The sequence below is a fragment of the Muntiacus reevesi genome, chromosome 6 (assembly GCF_963930625.1).
Source record: "Muntiacus reevesi chromosome 6, mMunRee1.1, whole genome shotgun sequence".
NCBI lineage: Eukaryota > Metazoa > Chordata > Mammalia > Artiodactyla > Cervidae > Muntiacus > Muntiacus reevesi.
Genome location: NC_089254.1, coordinates 62,813,071 through 62,828,621, shown reverse-complemented (window position 1 = coordinate 62,828,621; position 15,551 = coordinate 62,813,071). Strand labels below are relative to the sequence as shown.

General features: G+C 38.2%; 1 protein-coding gene across 4 annotated transcripts in view; it reads left to right on the top strand.

Moving 5' to 3' along the window:
* The window catches only part of PLEKHA8 (pleckstrin homology domain containing A8), a 62,345-nt gene that overhangs the window by 29,902 nt on the left and 16,892 nt on the right, over window positions 1–15,551 (top strand). For all 4 annotated transcript variants that reach the window (XM_065939028.1, XM_065939027.1, XM_065939029.1 and 1 more), the window contains 8 exons: window positions 2,567–2,725; window positions 3,761–3,801; window positions 5,937–6,094; window positions 8,386–8,545; window positions 8,919–9,004; window positions 12,516–12,574; window positions 14,523–14,653; window positions 15,304–15,374. In XM_065939028.1, coding sequence (XP_065795100.1) covers window positions 2,567–2,725; window positions 3,761–3,801; window positions 5,937–6,094; window positions 8,386–8,545; window positions 8,919–9,004; window positions 12,516–12,574; window positions 14,523–14,653; window positions 15,304–15,374 — 865 coding nt within the window. The remainder of the gene's footprint in view (window positions 1–2,566; window positions 2,726–3,760; window positions 3,802–5,936; window positions 6,095–8,385; window positions 8,546–8,918; window positions 9,005–12,515; window positions 12,575–14,522; window positions 14,654–15,303; window positions 15,375–15,551) is intronic.

The window sequence follows — 15,551 nt, the reverse complement described above, 5'->3', positions numbered from 1 at the left end:
TGGTAGTTTGAACATTCTTTGGCATTGCTTTTCTTTGGGATTGGAATGAAAACTGACTTGTGGCTCAGTTGATGAATCCACCTGCAATGCTGGTTGGACCTGGGTTCGGTCCCTGGGTTGTTGGGAAGAACCCCTGGAGGAGGGTATGGCAACCCACTCCAGTTTTCTTGCCTGGGGAATCCCCATGAACAGCAGAGCCTGGCGAGCTACAGTCCATGGTCGCAAAGAGTTAGACACGACCGAGCAACTCAGCACAGCACAGCACACAGGCACTGCTGAGTTTCCCGATCTGCTGACATGTGGAGGGCAGCACTTTCCCAGCATCATCTTCTAGGATTTGAAGTAGCTCAGCTGGAATTCCATCACCTCCACTAGCTTTGTTCATAGTAATGCTTCTCAAGGCCCACTTGACCCCACACTTTAGGATGTCTGGCTCTAGCTGAGTGACCGCACCTTCGTGGTTATCCAGGTTATTAAGATCTTTTTTTGTACAGTTCATCTGTGTATTCTTGCCACCTCTTCTTAATCTCTTCTGCTGCTGTTAGGTCCTTACTGTTTCTGTCCTTTATTGTGTCCATCCTTGCATGAAATATTCCCTTGATATCTCCAGTTTTTTTGAAGACATATTTGTCTTTCCTGGGTCTCCTGCATTGGCAGGTGGAGTCTTTGCCACTGAGTCAACAGGGAAGCCTTATTGTGGTTTATAATAAGAAACATATGTTTGGTCTCTGGTTTTTGGCACAGAGTTCCTAAGGTAACCATTGGAATTTCCTGTCCTGCAAGTAATCAAGATGTCTTTTGTTATGTTAATAAGGCAACTATTGAAAAGTGCCTAAAGATGGAGGTTCTGGTTGACAGTAGACCCTACTAAGTAGGGTTGGTTACTTTCTTTCCTATCCCCTCACCTCCTGAGAGGGGAGAGGGACTGAAGATTGACCCACAGTCACCCTTGACCAATGATTTAATCAATCATGCCCATTTAATGAAACTTCAAAGCATGGGGTTTATAAAGCTCTTGAGTTGGTAAATAGTGTTGACTGGGGAGAGGGGCACACTCAAGGGAGCATGGAAGCTCCAAGCCTGTTCCCACATGCCTTGTTTTGTGCATCTCTTCCATATTGCTGTTCCTGAGTTACACCCTTGTATAATAAACCAGTGATTTAGCAAGTAAAATGTTTTTCTTAGTTCTGTGAGCTGCTCTGGTAAAGTAGTTAAACACAAGGAGGGGGTTGTTGGAATCTTCAGTCTATAGTAGGTCAGTCAGTAGCACAGGTGACACCCTGAACGTGCCATTGGTGTCTGAAGTGGGAGTGGGAAGCAATCTTGTAGGACTGAGCATGTAATCTGTGAGACCTGACACTATTTCCAGGTATATTGTGTAGACCTGTAGGACACCTGGCTGGTGTCCAGGAATTTCTTGGTGGTGTGGAAAAAAATCACACATTCCGATTGGTATCTGAATCATAGTGGTTCATAACCGTTAACATCTCACTTGTTAGAAATAATAAATTAAAGCAAACATAGGGGCCATGGTTAAAGAACAAAATTCAACTGAGTAAAATTTAAAGATCTTACTGGCTTTATTCAGCAGCTCATGAGTTGAGCAGCATCCAGTCCATCCAGCAGATAGAAAGGAGCTATGAAGAGCTATACCAGGCTAGAGATTTCTGTGGACCAAAGTGAGCAGGAACAAGGAAGTTATTAGTGGATATTTCCTGAATGGTTAAAACAAGGTTACTTTTCTTATATGGAGCAAAGGGAAGTCTTGGAGTCAGGTCAGTAACTTGCGCTGAGCAGGCAAGCACTGATTGGTTGACCTAGGCCTGCCTTTTCTGGGAGGCCCAGCATAGAAACGTAGCTACATTTCTGGTTTGCTGATGTGAGGCTTAGCATGAGTGAACTCCATCTTGGGCCAAATCTGATAGCTTTAACACCACTAAGATGTGGTTACCATACTCTCTAATCTGGGGGTGGCCCATTTTCTGAACAGCTTATTAGTATCAATATCCAGTATCACACTGAGAAAGTGAAATGACTTGGAGAAAAAAATGATCTGATGCTCAAAAGAATTCCAGTTGCAAAAACCTTTTAGACTCATCTGTACTGAAAGTCAAAAAGCCCATTCTAGAAGCAAACAATGTGGTATTTGGTTTCTAATACTTCTGTTCTAGAAGCTCATTTTTTACTCAGAAAATGTTTCTCCATTGGTTCCACTGGTCATCAATCCATGTGCCTCTGTTTGGTGTCTGCCACCCCTTATAGACTAGAAACTCCATGAGGGCTCAGTGCCTGACATATTGCTGTCATATAGAAGTTGTTGCCTTCAGCTGGAGTGGTGGGTAAGCATGAAGGGCAGGCTGAGGGTAAGGCTTGTATATGGATAATAGATAAATTAGACTTGTTTAGTCATTTTCTTTTATAACTGGTACACATATTTGTCCAGCAAAATAGATGGGATTATTATTGTTGTTGTTTTGTGGTGGATAAAACCTCTAAGACTATTCCACAATTGGGCTTTTTCCTTTTTGGCAAAGTAAAGGCATCTTCCACTCTGGTTGTTTCATAGGAGGGAATTGATGTGGGAACTCTGCTGAAATCAACCTGTAACACTTTTCTCAAGACTTTGGAAGAATGCATGCAGATTGCAAACGCAGCCTTCACTTCTGAGCTGCTCTACCGCACACCTCCAGGGTCACCTCAGCTGGCTATGCTCAAGTCCAACAAGGTAACAGACCAGCTCAACTTGGCTGCAGTAGGGCGTAATGGAAAGTTAACATGTTAGACTGAGCTGCTGTATAAGGAAGGCAACCGATGAGTTCCCTTTGGCAACTGTAGTGGACTTGCCTTTATGTGCACTTTTATATCTGCCCTCAGTCCCTCATATCCACTCAGGTACTGTTGGCAGTTTTACCACCTAGACATGTCTCTCTCTCTCTGATGTAACTGGCCTCTTTTCTCCAGCCTCCTTGTCCAGTGAGTCTTGTTGAGATTGGTGGTAACCTTGTAACTAACTGCCTTTTGGCTACTCTTCCAGGCAGCCTACAATATTTCTATTCATGCAGTGTAAATTGGACCACCTCAAACTTTTGGTGATTCCCTTGTTACCTACAGGTTAAAATCAAAATGTCTTAGCTGCTTCCCACATTTCCAGCCTTTTTTTTTTTTGTCATAACCAGGTTTAAACCTGTTAACTGCTTATAGCTCCCGCACTTCTTTGGGCCATTTCTCAGTACCAAGAATGCACTTCTCACATGTCTTTCCCTGGTTAGCTTTTACTCATCCCTCAAAATTTAATCTCTTTCCTTGAATCCCTTAGTTGGGCTAAGAGTTCCTCCTCTACACATACCCCCTGTTTTAGCCTCAGTCTGTATTGAAATTACCTTGAGGGCAAGAACTCTGTACTGTGAACCTTTATACTTCCAGTGTTTGCTGAAATGCTGTATCATAGTTTGGCATTTAATAATATTGTAATGAGTGTAATTGTAATTACAAGAAAGCCAAGCATTTGAATATAGTATTCAGGCCCTTCGAAAGACCATTTTCCTTTTTCTTGGAAATTTGGGTACCCTTATTTGAATAACTGTGAAAGACTGGTTGGGTTCAGTGAGTCCTTTCTTTTGGCAGGATCTAAAGAGATTCCTCTTGAGTAGGATAGTGTGTATTATGATCATATTTACCACTCTTATATGGGATAAAACTCTAAATATATTCTATTGGGTGTTTTAACATGTGAACTTTCTTTTCTTTGCTTCTTTTAAAGATGAAACATCCTATTGTACCGATTCATAATTCATTGGAAAGGTACAGTAACAGTTTTTGTTTTTTCTTCTTTCTAAAAATATAAAAAAAAGGATATTGGTATTTCTTGTTTTTGGTTTTTTTTTAAATAATATTTTTATCATGTGGTGGTTTTTCTCGTGGTTTGAGATGATACCAAAGGAAACAGTGTCTGATTTTGGGTGTCTCTTTTGGGTGAGCCTAAAGCAATGCAGACTTTCATTCAACACTGACTACTAGTGAAGAAGTTTGCATTTCCCCAGGATGTGGATCTCATGCATCTTGTCTAGTAACTTTTCATCTCTCTGGTGCCTAAGTGTTGGAACCTCCTCTCTTGTGGAGGAGCTGAGCATTGATTTAAGTGTGCTTCCTTGGTAGCTCAGACAGTAAAGCGTCCGCCTACAATTCGGGACACCCAGGTTCGATCCCTGGGTCAGGAAGATCCCCTGGATAAGGAAATGACAACCCACTCCAGTATTCATGCCTGGAAAATCCCATGGACTGAGGAGCCTGGTGGGCTACAGTCCATGGGGGTCGCAAAGAGCTGGACACGACTGAGCGACTTCACTTCATGTATCAGAAAAGACAGTGCTCTTTTGTTTAAAAATAAAAAGATAGCTTTACAGGTTGGAAAAAGGATGTAATATCAAAATCTGAATTATTAGAAAAGTACATATTTACACAGTTGTGTTCCAGTTATTAAATAAGGTCTTTGAAAGTGAAAGTGAAGGTCTTTACTTGGTTATTATTTCATATAAGCATTTCCATATTTTGACGTAATCTGTGTATCTCGTGTATATGTCTTTTCAAGTTATAATTTAATATTTCATCTCTTTATATACTGTTTGCTTCTTTAGTACAAAGATTGTTCCTGTTTGGTTAACAATTTTCTCTTGATCTAAATATTTCTACAAGGAACATTTTGTAGATTTTTTTTTTTCTTTTGAAGTATTTCATCAATATATACTCGTTTTTAATTACTGAGTTGAAATATAGTGTCTTTTTACAAAACAAATGGTTTTTATGGAATCACCACATAGCTTGGACCTTTTCCCTTTATTCTCCACCCACCCCCCCCCGCCCCCTTTAATTTTATTAGTATAATACTGGCAAGAATACTGGAGTGGATAGCCATTCCCTTCTTCAGGGAATCTTCCTAACCCAGGGGTCAACCAGGTTTCCTGCATTACAGGCAGATTCTTTACCATCTGAGCCACCAGGGAAGCCCCTTAGAGGAATGCATCTTTGTTCTAATTTGGCTGAGTTGAGTTGTTTATAAGGTGTGCTGCTGCTGTTGCTGTTGCTAATTTGCTTTAGTCATGTCCGACTCTGTGCAACCTCGTAGACGGTAGCCCACCAGGCTCCCCCGTCCCTGGGATTCTCCAGGCAAGAACACTGGAGTGGGTTGCCATTTACTTCCCCAATGCATGAAAAGTGAAAAAAGAAAATGAAGTTGCTCAGTTGTGTCCAACTCTTAGGGACCCCATGGACTGCAGCCCACCAGGCTCCTCCGTCCATGGGATTTTTCAGGCAAGAGTACTGGAGTGGGGTGTAAGGTGTTATGATTGTCCCTTAAACGGAATCAGCTATTTCATTTGCATGTTGAATAGCCTTTTCTGTTACCCTGAAGAGCAACAGATTCTCAGGATGTATTGTGTCTTCCCAAGTTTTTCCTGTCTTCCTGGACGACAACTTGTGGCTTCTAGTCAGTTAATTGCTAGGCAAACAAATGGAAGTAGTCAGTGATTTGAGACCTGAGAATAGGAAAAAACCTCCCAGGGAGAAGCTGAGGAAAGTGAGAAAAGTGTTAAATATGGTACGTGTAGAAAAGTTGTTTGAAAACCAAAGAGCTGTCAGTGAATATTTCCTGTTGCTGGTGGGGAGCAGGAAGTTTGAGTAACTTAGGGTACGTAAAGAGCCATTCATGGTTTCTGAACTTCAGCCTGGAGTCAGGCCTGCTCCCAACACAGGAAGATACCTGTCTTGGAAGCAGGAGGGTGGGGTGAGAGATTTGGCTTGATTTAGCAATTCTGTTTTTTAATCAGTGTTAAAAGAAGTTGGTAATTGTGAACCCTTCCCCCCAACCCTCAGAATAAGATCATCTGTGCAGTCTATTTATGACCAAGTAATTGGACTTTTTTCCTTTTAAAAAATTTTAGGCAAATGGAGTTAAACAGTTGTGAAAATGGATCTTTAAATATGGAAATAAATGATGATGAAGAAATCCTAGTGAGAAACAAGAGCTCCTTATGTTTGAAACCTGCGGAGACAGATTGCAGCATATCAAGTGAAGAAAATGCAGATGATAATGTAACAGGTAAATACAAAAAAGATGTGACGCAAACCATTTACTGAAAGGATTGTGGGGGTTTGATTCGTTATCCATGATGTGATCCTTGATAGGGATTGGCCTCAAGACTGTGTGCCAGGTAGCTCCTGAGGCAGATGTTGGTTAGATAACACAGGTCACATGACACATTCTGCCATCCCATCTGATCCCTGTGTTGAGAAAGCAGAATGAAGAGGGATTTTCCCACTCACTGTTCTTAGCTGTGATGTTCATGGGCTTCAGTGAGCTGTAGCTGTCTGTGCTGACTTAAGAGTATGAGTATTAGAGCCTTCTCAGAATTTCAGTCCTTTGAACATAGACTATGATGTGAAACTTAAGGGTCTGCGACGTTATGGCAATTCAGTTTTCCATGCTCCTGATTTCTGATGAGGCCTGAGGATGACAGAATTCACCAGCCACCATCAGATTTTCACCTGGCCTCACTGTGTTCATCAAACCAAATTTCAAATTTAAGTAATAACCTGTAGTTGAAAATGCTGCCCTTTTGGATTTACTAATTTCATTGTCTGTAGTCACTAAAACCAACTTCAGATCAGTCCATGACAACCATCTTAGAGCTTTTAATTGTTTAAATATTAAATAGTTTGAAAATAAAATTTTTTAGAAAGTTTTCTCCTCATCTCCTCTGGTGAGTGGGGGGAAGAAAAGATGCATTTTTATAGCTGTTAATCTGCACCTAGCAATCCATACATCACCGAAGTCTTATCCCTTGAGTAAATAATAAAGACAGGAGAATTTCAGTTAAGACAGTACTCTTGTTTATCTGACCCAGTAATTTTCTTCTAGGAATCTGTCCTCAGGGAATAGTGGATCTAAGGACAGTTATCTGTGGACAGGGATGACCTTTATGACATTATGGTCACTTCTCATCATTCGTGGTAGTTGTGCTCTATACAGTTACTGCAGACCCCAAACTAGCTAATATTGAACCGTTGCTCCTAGGGGAAACACATTGTTAGGTTTTTAAAAGCTTCCCAGGTGCCACTAGTGGGAAAGAACCCATCTGCCAGTGCCAGAGACGTAAGAGGCATGGGCTTGATTCCTGAGTCAGGAAGATCTCCTGCAGGAGGACATGGCAACCCTCTCCAGTATTCTTGCCTCCTGAGTCAGGAAGATCTCCTGCAGGAGGACATGGCAACCCTCTCCAGTATTCTTGCCTGGAGAATCCCATAGACAGAGGAGCCTGGGGGGCTACAGTCTATAGCATCGCAAAGAGTCGGACATGACTGAAATGACTCAGCACACACGCACGTGTATAAAATAGATAACTAATAAAGCCCTACTGTCTAGCACAAGGAATCTACTCAGTAGTCTCTAATGGCCTATATGGGAAAAGAATCTAAAAAAGAATGGATATATGTATATATAACGGATTCACTTTGCTTGTATACCTGAAACTAACACAACATTGTAAATCAACTATACTCCAATAAAAATTTAAAAAAGAAAAGAAAAAAAATCCCTCCTCCCAAAGGGAAAAAAAAGACACCGTGTTTCTATTGTTGACTCATTAACATTGAACCCACAGCATAGTGCTATAACTCATGCCTGAACAAAGCTTATCTTATATAAGCTTATGTATTAAATAACATGTGTTTTTCCATAAGGCACATTACAGCCTTCTTATGCTTAGAACACTAGAAAGCACTACCCTTGAAGGGCCTTTTAAACAGCAAAATCAACAATGAAATGCACACAAATGCAAAAAACATGGCACCAAATAAACACATTTGTGTACAGTATGAAAGGTGAAACAAGAAGGCAGTATCACCTTGTTTAGCCTCAGGTGGGAACATGTGTGTGAGGTAACTCAGTTTTTTTTACCACTCTGCACATATCTAGAATGACTGCAAGAATGCCATACGCATTGATTTTAGTATTACAAATAAACAGGCAAGCAAATCTGCAAAGATAGAATACACTAATAATGATGAGGCTCAACTCTATTTATTATACTAAAATTTTAGAAACCACCTAAATGCTCTCCACATAAGCATGATGCAGTATTACATGATCATTAAAATCATGTTTTGAAATGTATTGAGTGATAATGAAAACATTTATGATATCAGTGAAAAGAAGCTGGATGAAAATCTACATATATTTAAACCCAATTTTGTGTGTGATGTGTAATATTTCACTCATTGATTTTTCTTTCTTTATACTTTGCTGTGTTAGAAATGTTCAACAATGAATATGTATATATATCAATCTTTGTAATAAATAAAGGTTACTAATAGGTATCTTCTGCTGTACAGTCCAAGGTGAAATGATGAAGGAAGATGGAGAGGAAAGCCTGGGAAATCATGACAGCGACTTGGCACAGCCTGAATTGCACTCCACAAACAGCTCTCCAGAATCCCATTGGGAAGAAGACCAAGAAGTCATCCCAACTTTCTTTAGTACCATGAACACCAGGTATTCATGGTACTCTCTACTCTTTCACATCACTGGCATTTGGATACCAGTCTTCCTCCAGAATAGAGATTGTGGCATACCATATGTCTGCTTTATTGTTCACCTTGTCTGAAGCAGTGGATAAGAAGAAGTTGGATTGCAAGAATATATGCTGTCAACAAGTTTTAGCTTGCTTTGGTGAATTGCCTTTGGAAAGTGGTTCTATTAGACCATGTTATAATAGGAAAACATTCACTGGGTGGGTCGTGTTTGTGAATAAGCCTAATTGATGTGTTCTCAGAGGCTTAGCTGTTTTCATAACTACCTCTGAAGTGCAGAGCATGCTAATACTGTATTTTCAATCTTTCCTCCTTTGTATCACTAAATTGTTTAGCTTTAGTGACATTGAACTTCTGGAAGACAGTGGCATTCCCACAGAAGCATTCTTAGCATCATGTTATGCTGTGGTTCCAGTATTAGGTAAGATTGCTAGATTTGCCTTAAATTCATTTGTCTCTGGAATCTGTTTCAATGAAGTTATTTTGTAGTAAAAATACACTGAACTATGTGGACAGTTAGATGACCCTTCTTATCTACCTCTTCATATCACCAGACACACACAGTTAAAACTGTGTGACCTTAAACATTATCACATATTTCCATTTCATTTCTGATTATGATTAATAATGATCCCAGAGCTGTGTAATGAAAAAAGGGAATTCTGTTTTCTAGAAATCATATTTAAGAGCAAAAGTGAAAGTATTAGTAATTGAGGAACAGATCTTCAAATCCACTAGTAGTATGAAAATGAACATGAATTTGAACACACTCTGGGAGATAGTGGAGGACAGAAGAGCCTCGCGTGCTATGGTCTATGGGGTCCTAAAGAGTCAGACACGGCTTAGCAAGTGAACAACAGCAACAACACTATGAAAATGCATTTTACCACCTAAAACATTTTTTCAGATTAAAAAACATTACATATATAACTTTAAGTTTAAATTCCATTGACTTTTTGTACAGCCAGTAATACCAGGAATTGCTAATGTGTTAAAGTTTCCTGTAGAATCTGTTTAACTATGTATCTCTTTTTTTAAGTCAAGATTGATTTTGCATAGAACTTAACTGTTACAATTTAATGAGTTTTGACAAACGCATCTACTGGTGTAATCCACTTCTCTATCAAGACAGAATATGCTTTCATTATCCCAGAATGTCCCCTATTGCAGTCAGTCCCCAAACTGTCTCCCAGCCCAAGGCAACCGTACTGCTTGCTGTTACTATAGGTTAGTTTTGCATGTTCTAAGATTTCAAATAAGTGGAATCACTTACATACTCTTGCGTTACACTCTGGGTGTAAAGTTTTCATCTTTGTTGTTAGGTTTATTAGTAACTCATTCCTTTTTATGGCTGAATAGTATTCTGTTAAGGGAGTATACCCCAATTTGTTTCTTCAGTCTTCTTCTGATAGACATTTGGATAATTTCTTATTTGGGGCTTTGTTGTTGTTGTTCAGTCTCTTAAGTCATATCCGACTCTTTTATGACCCCAGGGACTGTAGCCTGCCAGGCTCCTCTGACCATGGAATTTCCCAGGCAGTAAAACTGGAGTGGGTTGCCATTTCCTTCTCCAGGGGATCTTTCTGATCCAGGGATCAAACCCATGTTTTCTGCGTTGAGGTGGATTCTTAACCACTGAGCCACCAGAGAAGCCCCTGTTTGGGGCTCTTATAAGTGAAATTGCTCTTAATATTTTTGCGTCTGTGGGCACATGTTTTCATTTTTTTTAATAACTTAGAGCGGAATTGCTGATTCATAGGGTTTGTACCTCTAACTTCGTAGAGTGGTTGTATCGTTGTGCACGCCTAACAGTAATGTATGAGGATTCTGGTTGCTTCATGTCCTCACTAGCACTTGATGGTTATCAGTATTTTTCGTTTTAGCCATTCCTGTGAGTGTTCAGTGGTACTTTGTTGTGGCTTTACTTTTTATTTCCCCGATGACTAATGATGTTGAGCACTTTTTCATGTATAAACCATTACTGTCTCTTCCTTCTTGCAGTCTGTTCATATCTTTAATTTCTTTTTAAAAGTTGGTTAGTTTTCTTTTTATGATTGAGTTGAAAGAGTTCTTTGTGTGTTCTGATTAATGTTTCATTGTAGACATTTTCATTATGAATATTTCCCCCCAGACTATGGCTTGTTTGCTTCTTTTTTTTAATGATGCCTTCTGAAGAATGTGGAATTTTTAATTTTCATTAAATCAATTTATTTTATTTCTTTTATAATTAGTACTTGCAGTATCCTAAGAAATCTTTGTTTATCCTCAGGGTCATGAAAATATTCTTCTGTGTTGTCTTCTACACTCTTTATTTTTTATGTTTACATCTATCATCCATCTTGAAATTAGTTTTCTATGTGGTGTGAGGTAAAGGTTGAGATTCCTTTTTTTCTTTTCCTTTACCTTGTTCTTCAAGAACCATTTTGTTGTTGTTGTTGTTGTTGTAAAAGCATCTTTTCCCTTTTTCATTACTTGGCAGTTTTTTGAAAATCAGTTGACCCCATAAGTGTGGATCTGTTTCTGGACTCTTCTCTTTCAATAATCTGTTTTTCGTTACTCTAGAATTATAGTATCTTAATTACTGTGCCTCATTTGTAAGGCTTGAAATCAGATAATGTAAATCATCCTCTTCAAGATGTTTGGCAATTCTAGGTCCTTTGAATGTCCATATGAATTTTAGCTTTTCAATTTTATTAAAAAGTCTGCTGGGATTCAGTTGAATCTGTAACCAGTTACTAGGAAATTGATATCTCAAACAACATTGAGTCTTTTATGAATGTACTGTATCTCTCCATTTAATTAGGTGTTTATTTTCACAGCAATGCTTTGTATAGTGTAAAGGTCTTACACATCTTTTGAAGCTGCCCAGCTAGCTCAGTCGGTAGGGCATGAGACTCTTACACATCTTTTGTCATGAATAGATTTTTAAATTTTATGTTTTTTTATGCTATCAGGAGAAGTATGTCATTTTCTAATTGTTCATTAATAGCATACAGATACAGTTTACTTGTATATTGAATAGTTTTTTATAATCATGGATGAGTTAGTTTTACAAAATGTATTTTCTGTGTTTTTTGAAATTATCATTTTTTCCTGTACTTAATGTAATAAATTACATTGTTTGGATGAATTTAAGTCTTCTATCTTGCTGTTTCTACCATCTTGGCTACATATATTTTGTATTTGTCTCATATATTTTTCCTTATGTACTCCTTTCTTTATTTCTAGACAATTAGTCAATTATTTTTTCATATTCTATTTTACTTCCTCTTTTAGCTTTTTAGCTACCTTTGTTCCTACCTTTCTTTTGGATGAGTCAAGTATTTTAGAATTTTATTACATTTTGTCTTTTTAGCTATACTCTGTTATTTTTTTTCCTTTTAATTTGCTTTTCCAACAAAAATATTTAAGCTACTATATATAATTTTAAATTTTCTAGCAGGCATATTAAATTTGTAAAGCAAAACAGATAAAGCTAATTTTAATAATGTATTTTATCTAACTTGGTATATATAATATATCATCTGGACTTGGACTCAGTATAAAAGAATCATTAATGAGCCTTTTTTTTTTTTTTTTTTTGATACTAAGTCTTTGAAGTCTGGTACATTTATACTTACTGCACATTTCAGTTTGGAATAGGTACATTGATTGCCAGGTGCTCAATAGCCACATATCTACCAGCTACCATATTGGACAGTGCAGCCCTATTCTCAACTTAGATTACCCTCACATGCCCTTAAGGCCTCATTGTAGTTACTCAGGAGCAGTATAATAGAAAAAAGTAATGACAGTGTCCCAGAAATCTTTGAAGCTTATGTTTAGAAAATGATTTAAAAGCAAAAAATGAAAGTTGGGGGTGTTATCCATTAAGTTTATTTTCCACTTGAAAAAAATGCTTTTTCAATGATGTTCTCAATTTTTTCTTCTAGACAAACTTGGCCCTACGGTGTTTGCTCCTGTTAAGATGGATCTAGTTGGAAATATTAAAGTGAGTATACTAGCTTGTCTCTGAAGACTTAATTTGGAGGGAGTAGTTGCATGAAATCTTATTCAAAAACAATTGGTTGTTGAGTTTATACTCAGGATGAAAAGCATAGGCCAGCTATAAGAACCTTTCTCACAGGAGAAAAAAATACTTTAAAAACAGTACCTTATACTGGCACAAAGACAGAAATATAGATCAATGGAACAGAATAGAAAGCCCAGAGATAAATCCACGAACCTATGGACACCTTATCTTTGACAAAGGAGGCAAGGATATACAATGGAAAAAAGACAACCTCTTTAACAAGTGGTGCTGGGAAAACTGGTCAACCACTTGTAAAAGAATGAAACTAGAACACTTTCTAACACCATACACAAAAATAAACTAAAAATGGATTAAAGATCTAAATGTAAGACCAGAAACTATAAAACTCCTAGAGGAGAACATAGGCAAAACACTCTCTGACATAAATCTCAGCAGGATCCTCTATGACCCACCTCCCAGAATATTGGAAATAAAAGCAAAACTAAACAAATGGGACCTAATGAAACTTAAAAGCTTTTGCACTACAAAGGAAACTATAAGTAAGGTGAAAAGACAGCCCTCAGATTGGGAGAAAATAATAGCAAATGAAGAAACAGACAAAGGATTAATCTCAAAAATATACAAGCAACTCCTGAAGCTCAATTCCAGAAAAATAAATGACCCAATCAAAAAATGGGCCAAAGAACTAAACAGACATTTCTCCAAAGAAGACATACAGATGGCTAACAAACACACGAAAAGATGCTCAACATCACTCATTATTAGAGAAATACAAATCAAAACCACAATGAGATACCATTACACGCCAGTCAGGATGGCTGCTATCCAAAAGTCTACAAGCAATAAATGCTGGAGAGGGTGTGGAGAAAAGGGAACCCTCTTACACTGTTGGTGGGAATGCAAACTAGTACAGCCACTATGGAAAACAGTGTGGAGATTTCTTAAAAAACTGGAAATAGAACTGCCATATGACCCAGCAATACCACTTCTGGGCATACACACCGAGGAAACCAGATCTGAAAGAGACATGTGCACCCCAATGTTCATCGCAGCACTGTTTATAATAGCCAGGACATGAAAGCAGCCTAGATGCCCATCCGCAGATGAATGGATAAGGAAGCTGTGGTACATATACACCATGGAATATTACTCAGCCGTTAAAAAGAATTCATTTGAATCAGTTCTAATGAGATGGACGAAACTGGAGCCCATTATACAGAGTGAAGTAAGCCAGAAAGATAAAGAACATTACAGCATACTAACACATATATACGGAATTTAGAAAGATGGTAACGATAACCCTATATGCAAAACAGAAAAAGAAACACAGAAGAACAGAACAGACTTTTGAACTCCATGGGAGAAGGTGAGGGTGGGATGTTTCAAAAGAACAGCATGTATATTATCTATGGTGAATCAGATCACTAGCCCAGGTGGGATGCATGAGTCAAGTGCTCGGGCCTGGTGCACTGGGAGGACCCTGAGGAGTCGGGTGGAGAGGGAGGTGGGAGGGGGGATCGGGATGGGGAATACGTGTAACTCAATGGCTGATTCGTGTCAATGTATGACAAAACCCACTGAAATGTTGTGAAGTAATTGGCCTCCAACTAATAAAATAAAATTAAAAATAAAATAAAATAAAATAAAAACAGTACCTTAAAACCCTCAAACTATTTAAATCTGGCTTAAACCCAATAAGAATTTTCAAACAAATAAAACAGATTACTTGGAAAACATAAAGAAGAAGGTAATAGAGGCCTAATTTATTTTAATATATATTTTAAATTATAATATTATAAAATATTAATATATTTTAATTTCTTAGAGGCCTGCTTAACAAACTTATGTAAACTGACTTGCTTGGTAGCTTTAGCACTTTAAACTTATTTCTCTGCTTTTCCTGCAGAAAGTAAACCAGAAGTATATTACCAACAAAGAAGAGTTTACCACACTCCAGAAGATAGTGCTACACGAAGTGGAGGCCGATGTAGCCCAGGTTAGGAACTCAGCTACGGAAGCCCTTCTGTGGCTGAAGAGGTGAGGTGGCTGGGGTGGGGCAGCAGGTGAAATCTAGTCAAGTTGAAATGTTACCTGCAATAAAATTTTTAGGCGAAGGAGGCTACTTCTAAGTGAAGGCTGGAACGCAGTTGAACAGAAGGCCTGATGAATAGAACGCCAACCTTTTTTTTTTTGCCTCTGTCTTGATAATGATAAAACATTGTTCATATTAATAGAATATATAAGATAGGAATCATAAAGGACAGTAAAGCTGATTAGTTTGTCTTTAAGTCAGTGGATCACAAACTGTAACAGCATCAGAATCACCTCAAAGGCTTATTGAAAAAAACAGAGATTGCACCACCCCAAACCCACAGTTTCTGATTCAGCAAGTCTGGAGTGGGGCCCCGGAATTTGCATTACTGGCTAGTTTCCAGATGATGCTGAAGCAGCTGGTCTTGGGACCACATTTTGAAAACCACTGTTTAGGTATTTCAGATAAGAATGATCTAGAACAAGCTAAAGGGAAATCACAGGGAAGAAACAAAAAGGATAGCCATGTGACTTAATCTGTTTATTGCTGTGCCCAAGATACTGTTGAAAAAGAAGCTTATGTCTGCCATTTTTTCATACCTATTCAATATAAGTGAACTTTGGAAATAATATTTCCTCCTTTTTTTTTGTTTTAGAGGTCTCAAATTTTTGAAAGGATTTTTGACTGAAGTGAAAAATGGAGAAAAGGACATCCAGACAGCCCTGAGTAAGTGTTCTCTACATTTTGATTGATTAATTGAAGAGGATGTGGAATGGAGACCCCTGGAGGAGGAGACAGGGTGTGCTTTTCAAGATTTGATTTTGTTTCTTTTCCATTTCATTATTATTAATTGTTTCTTATGTGCTTTGTTAAAAAAGAACCCATAAGATAGTGACCTGGTAA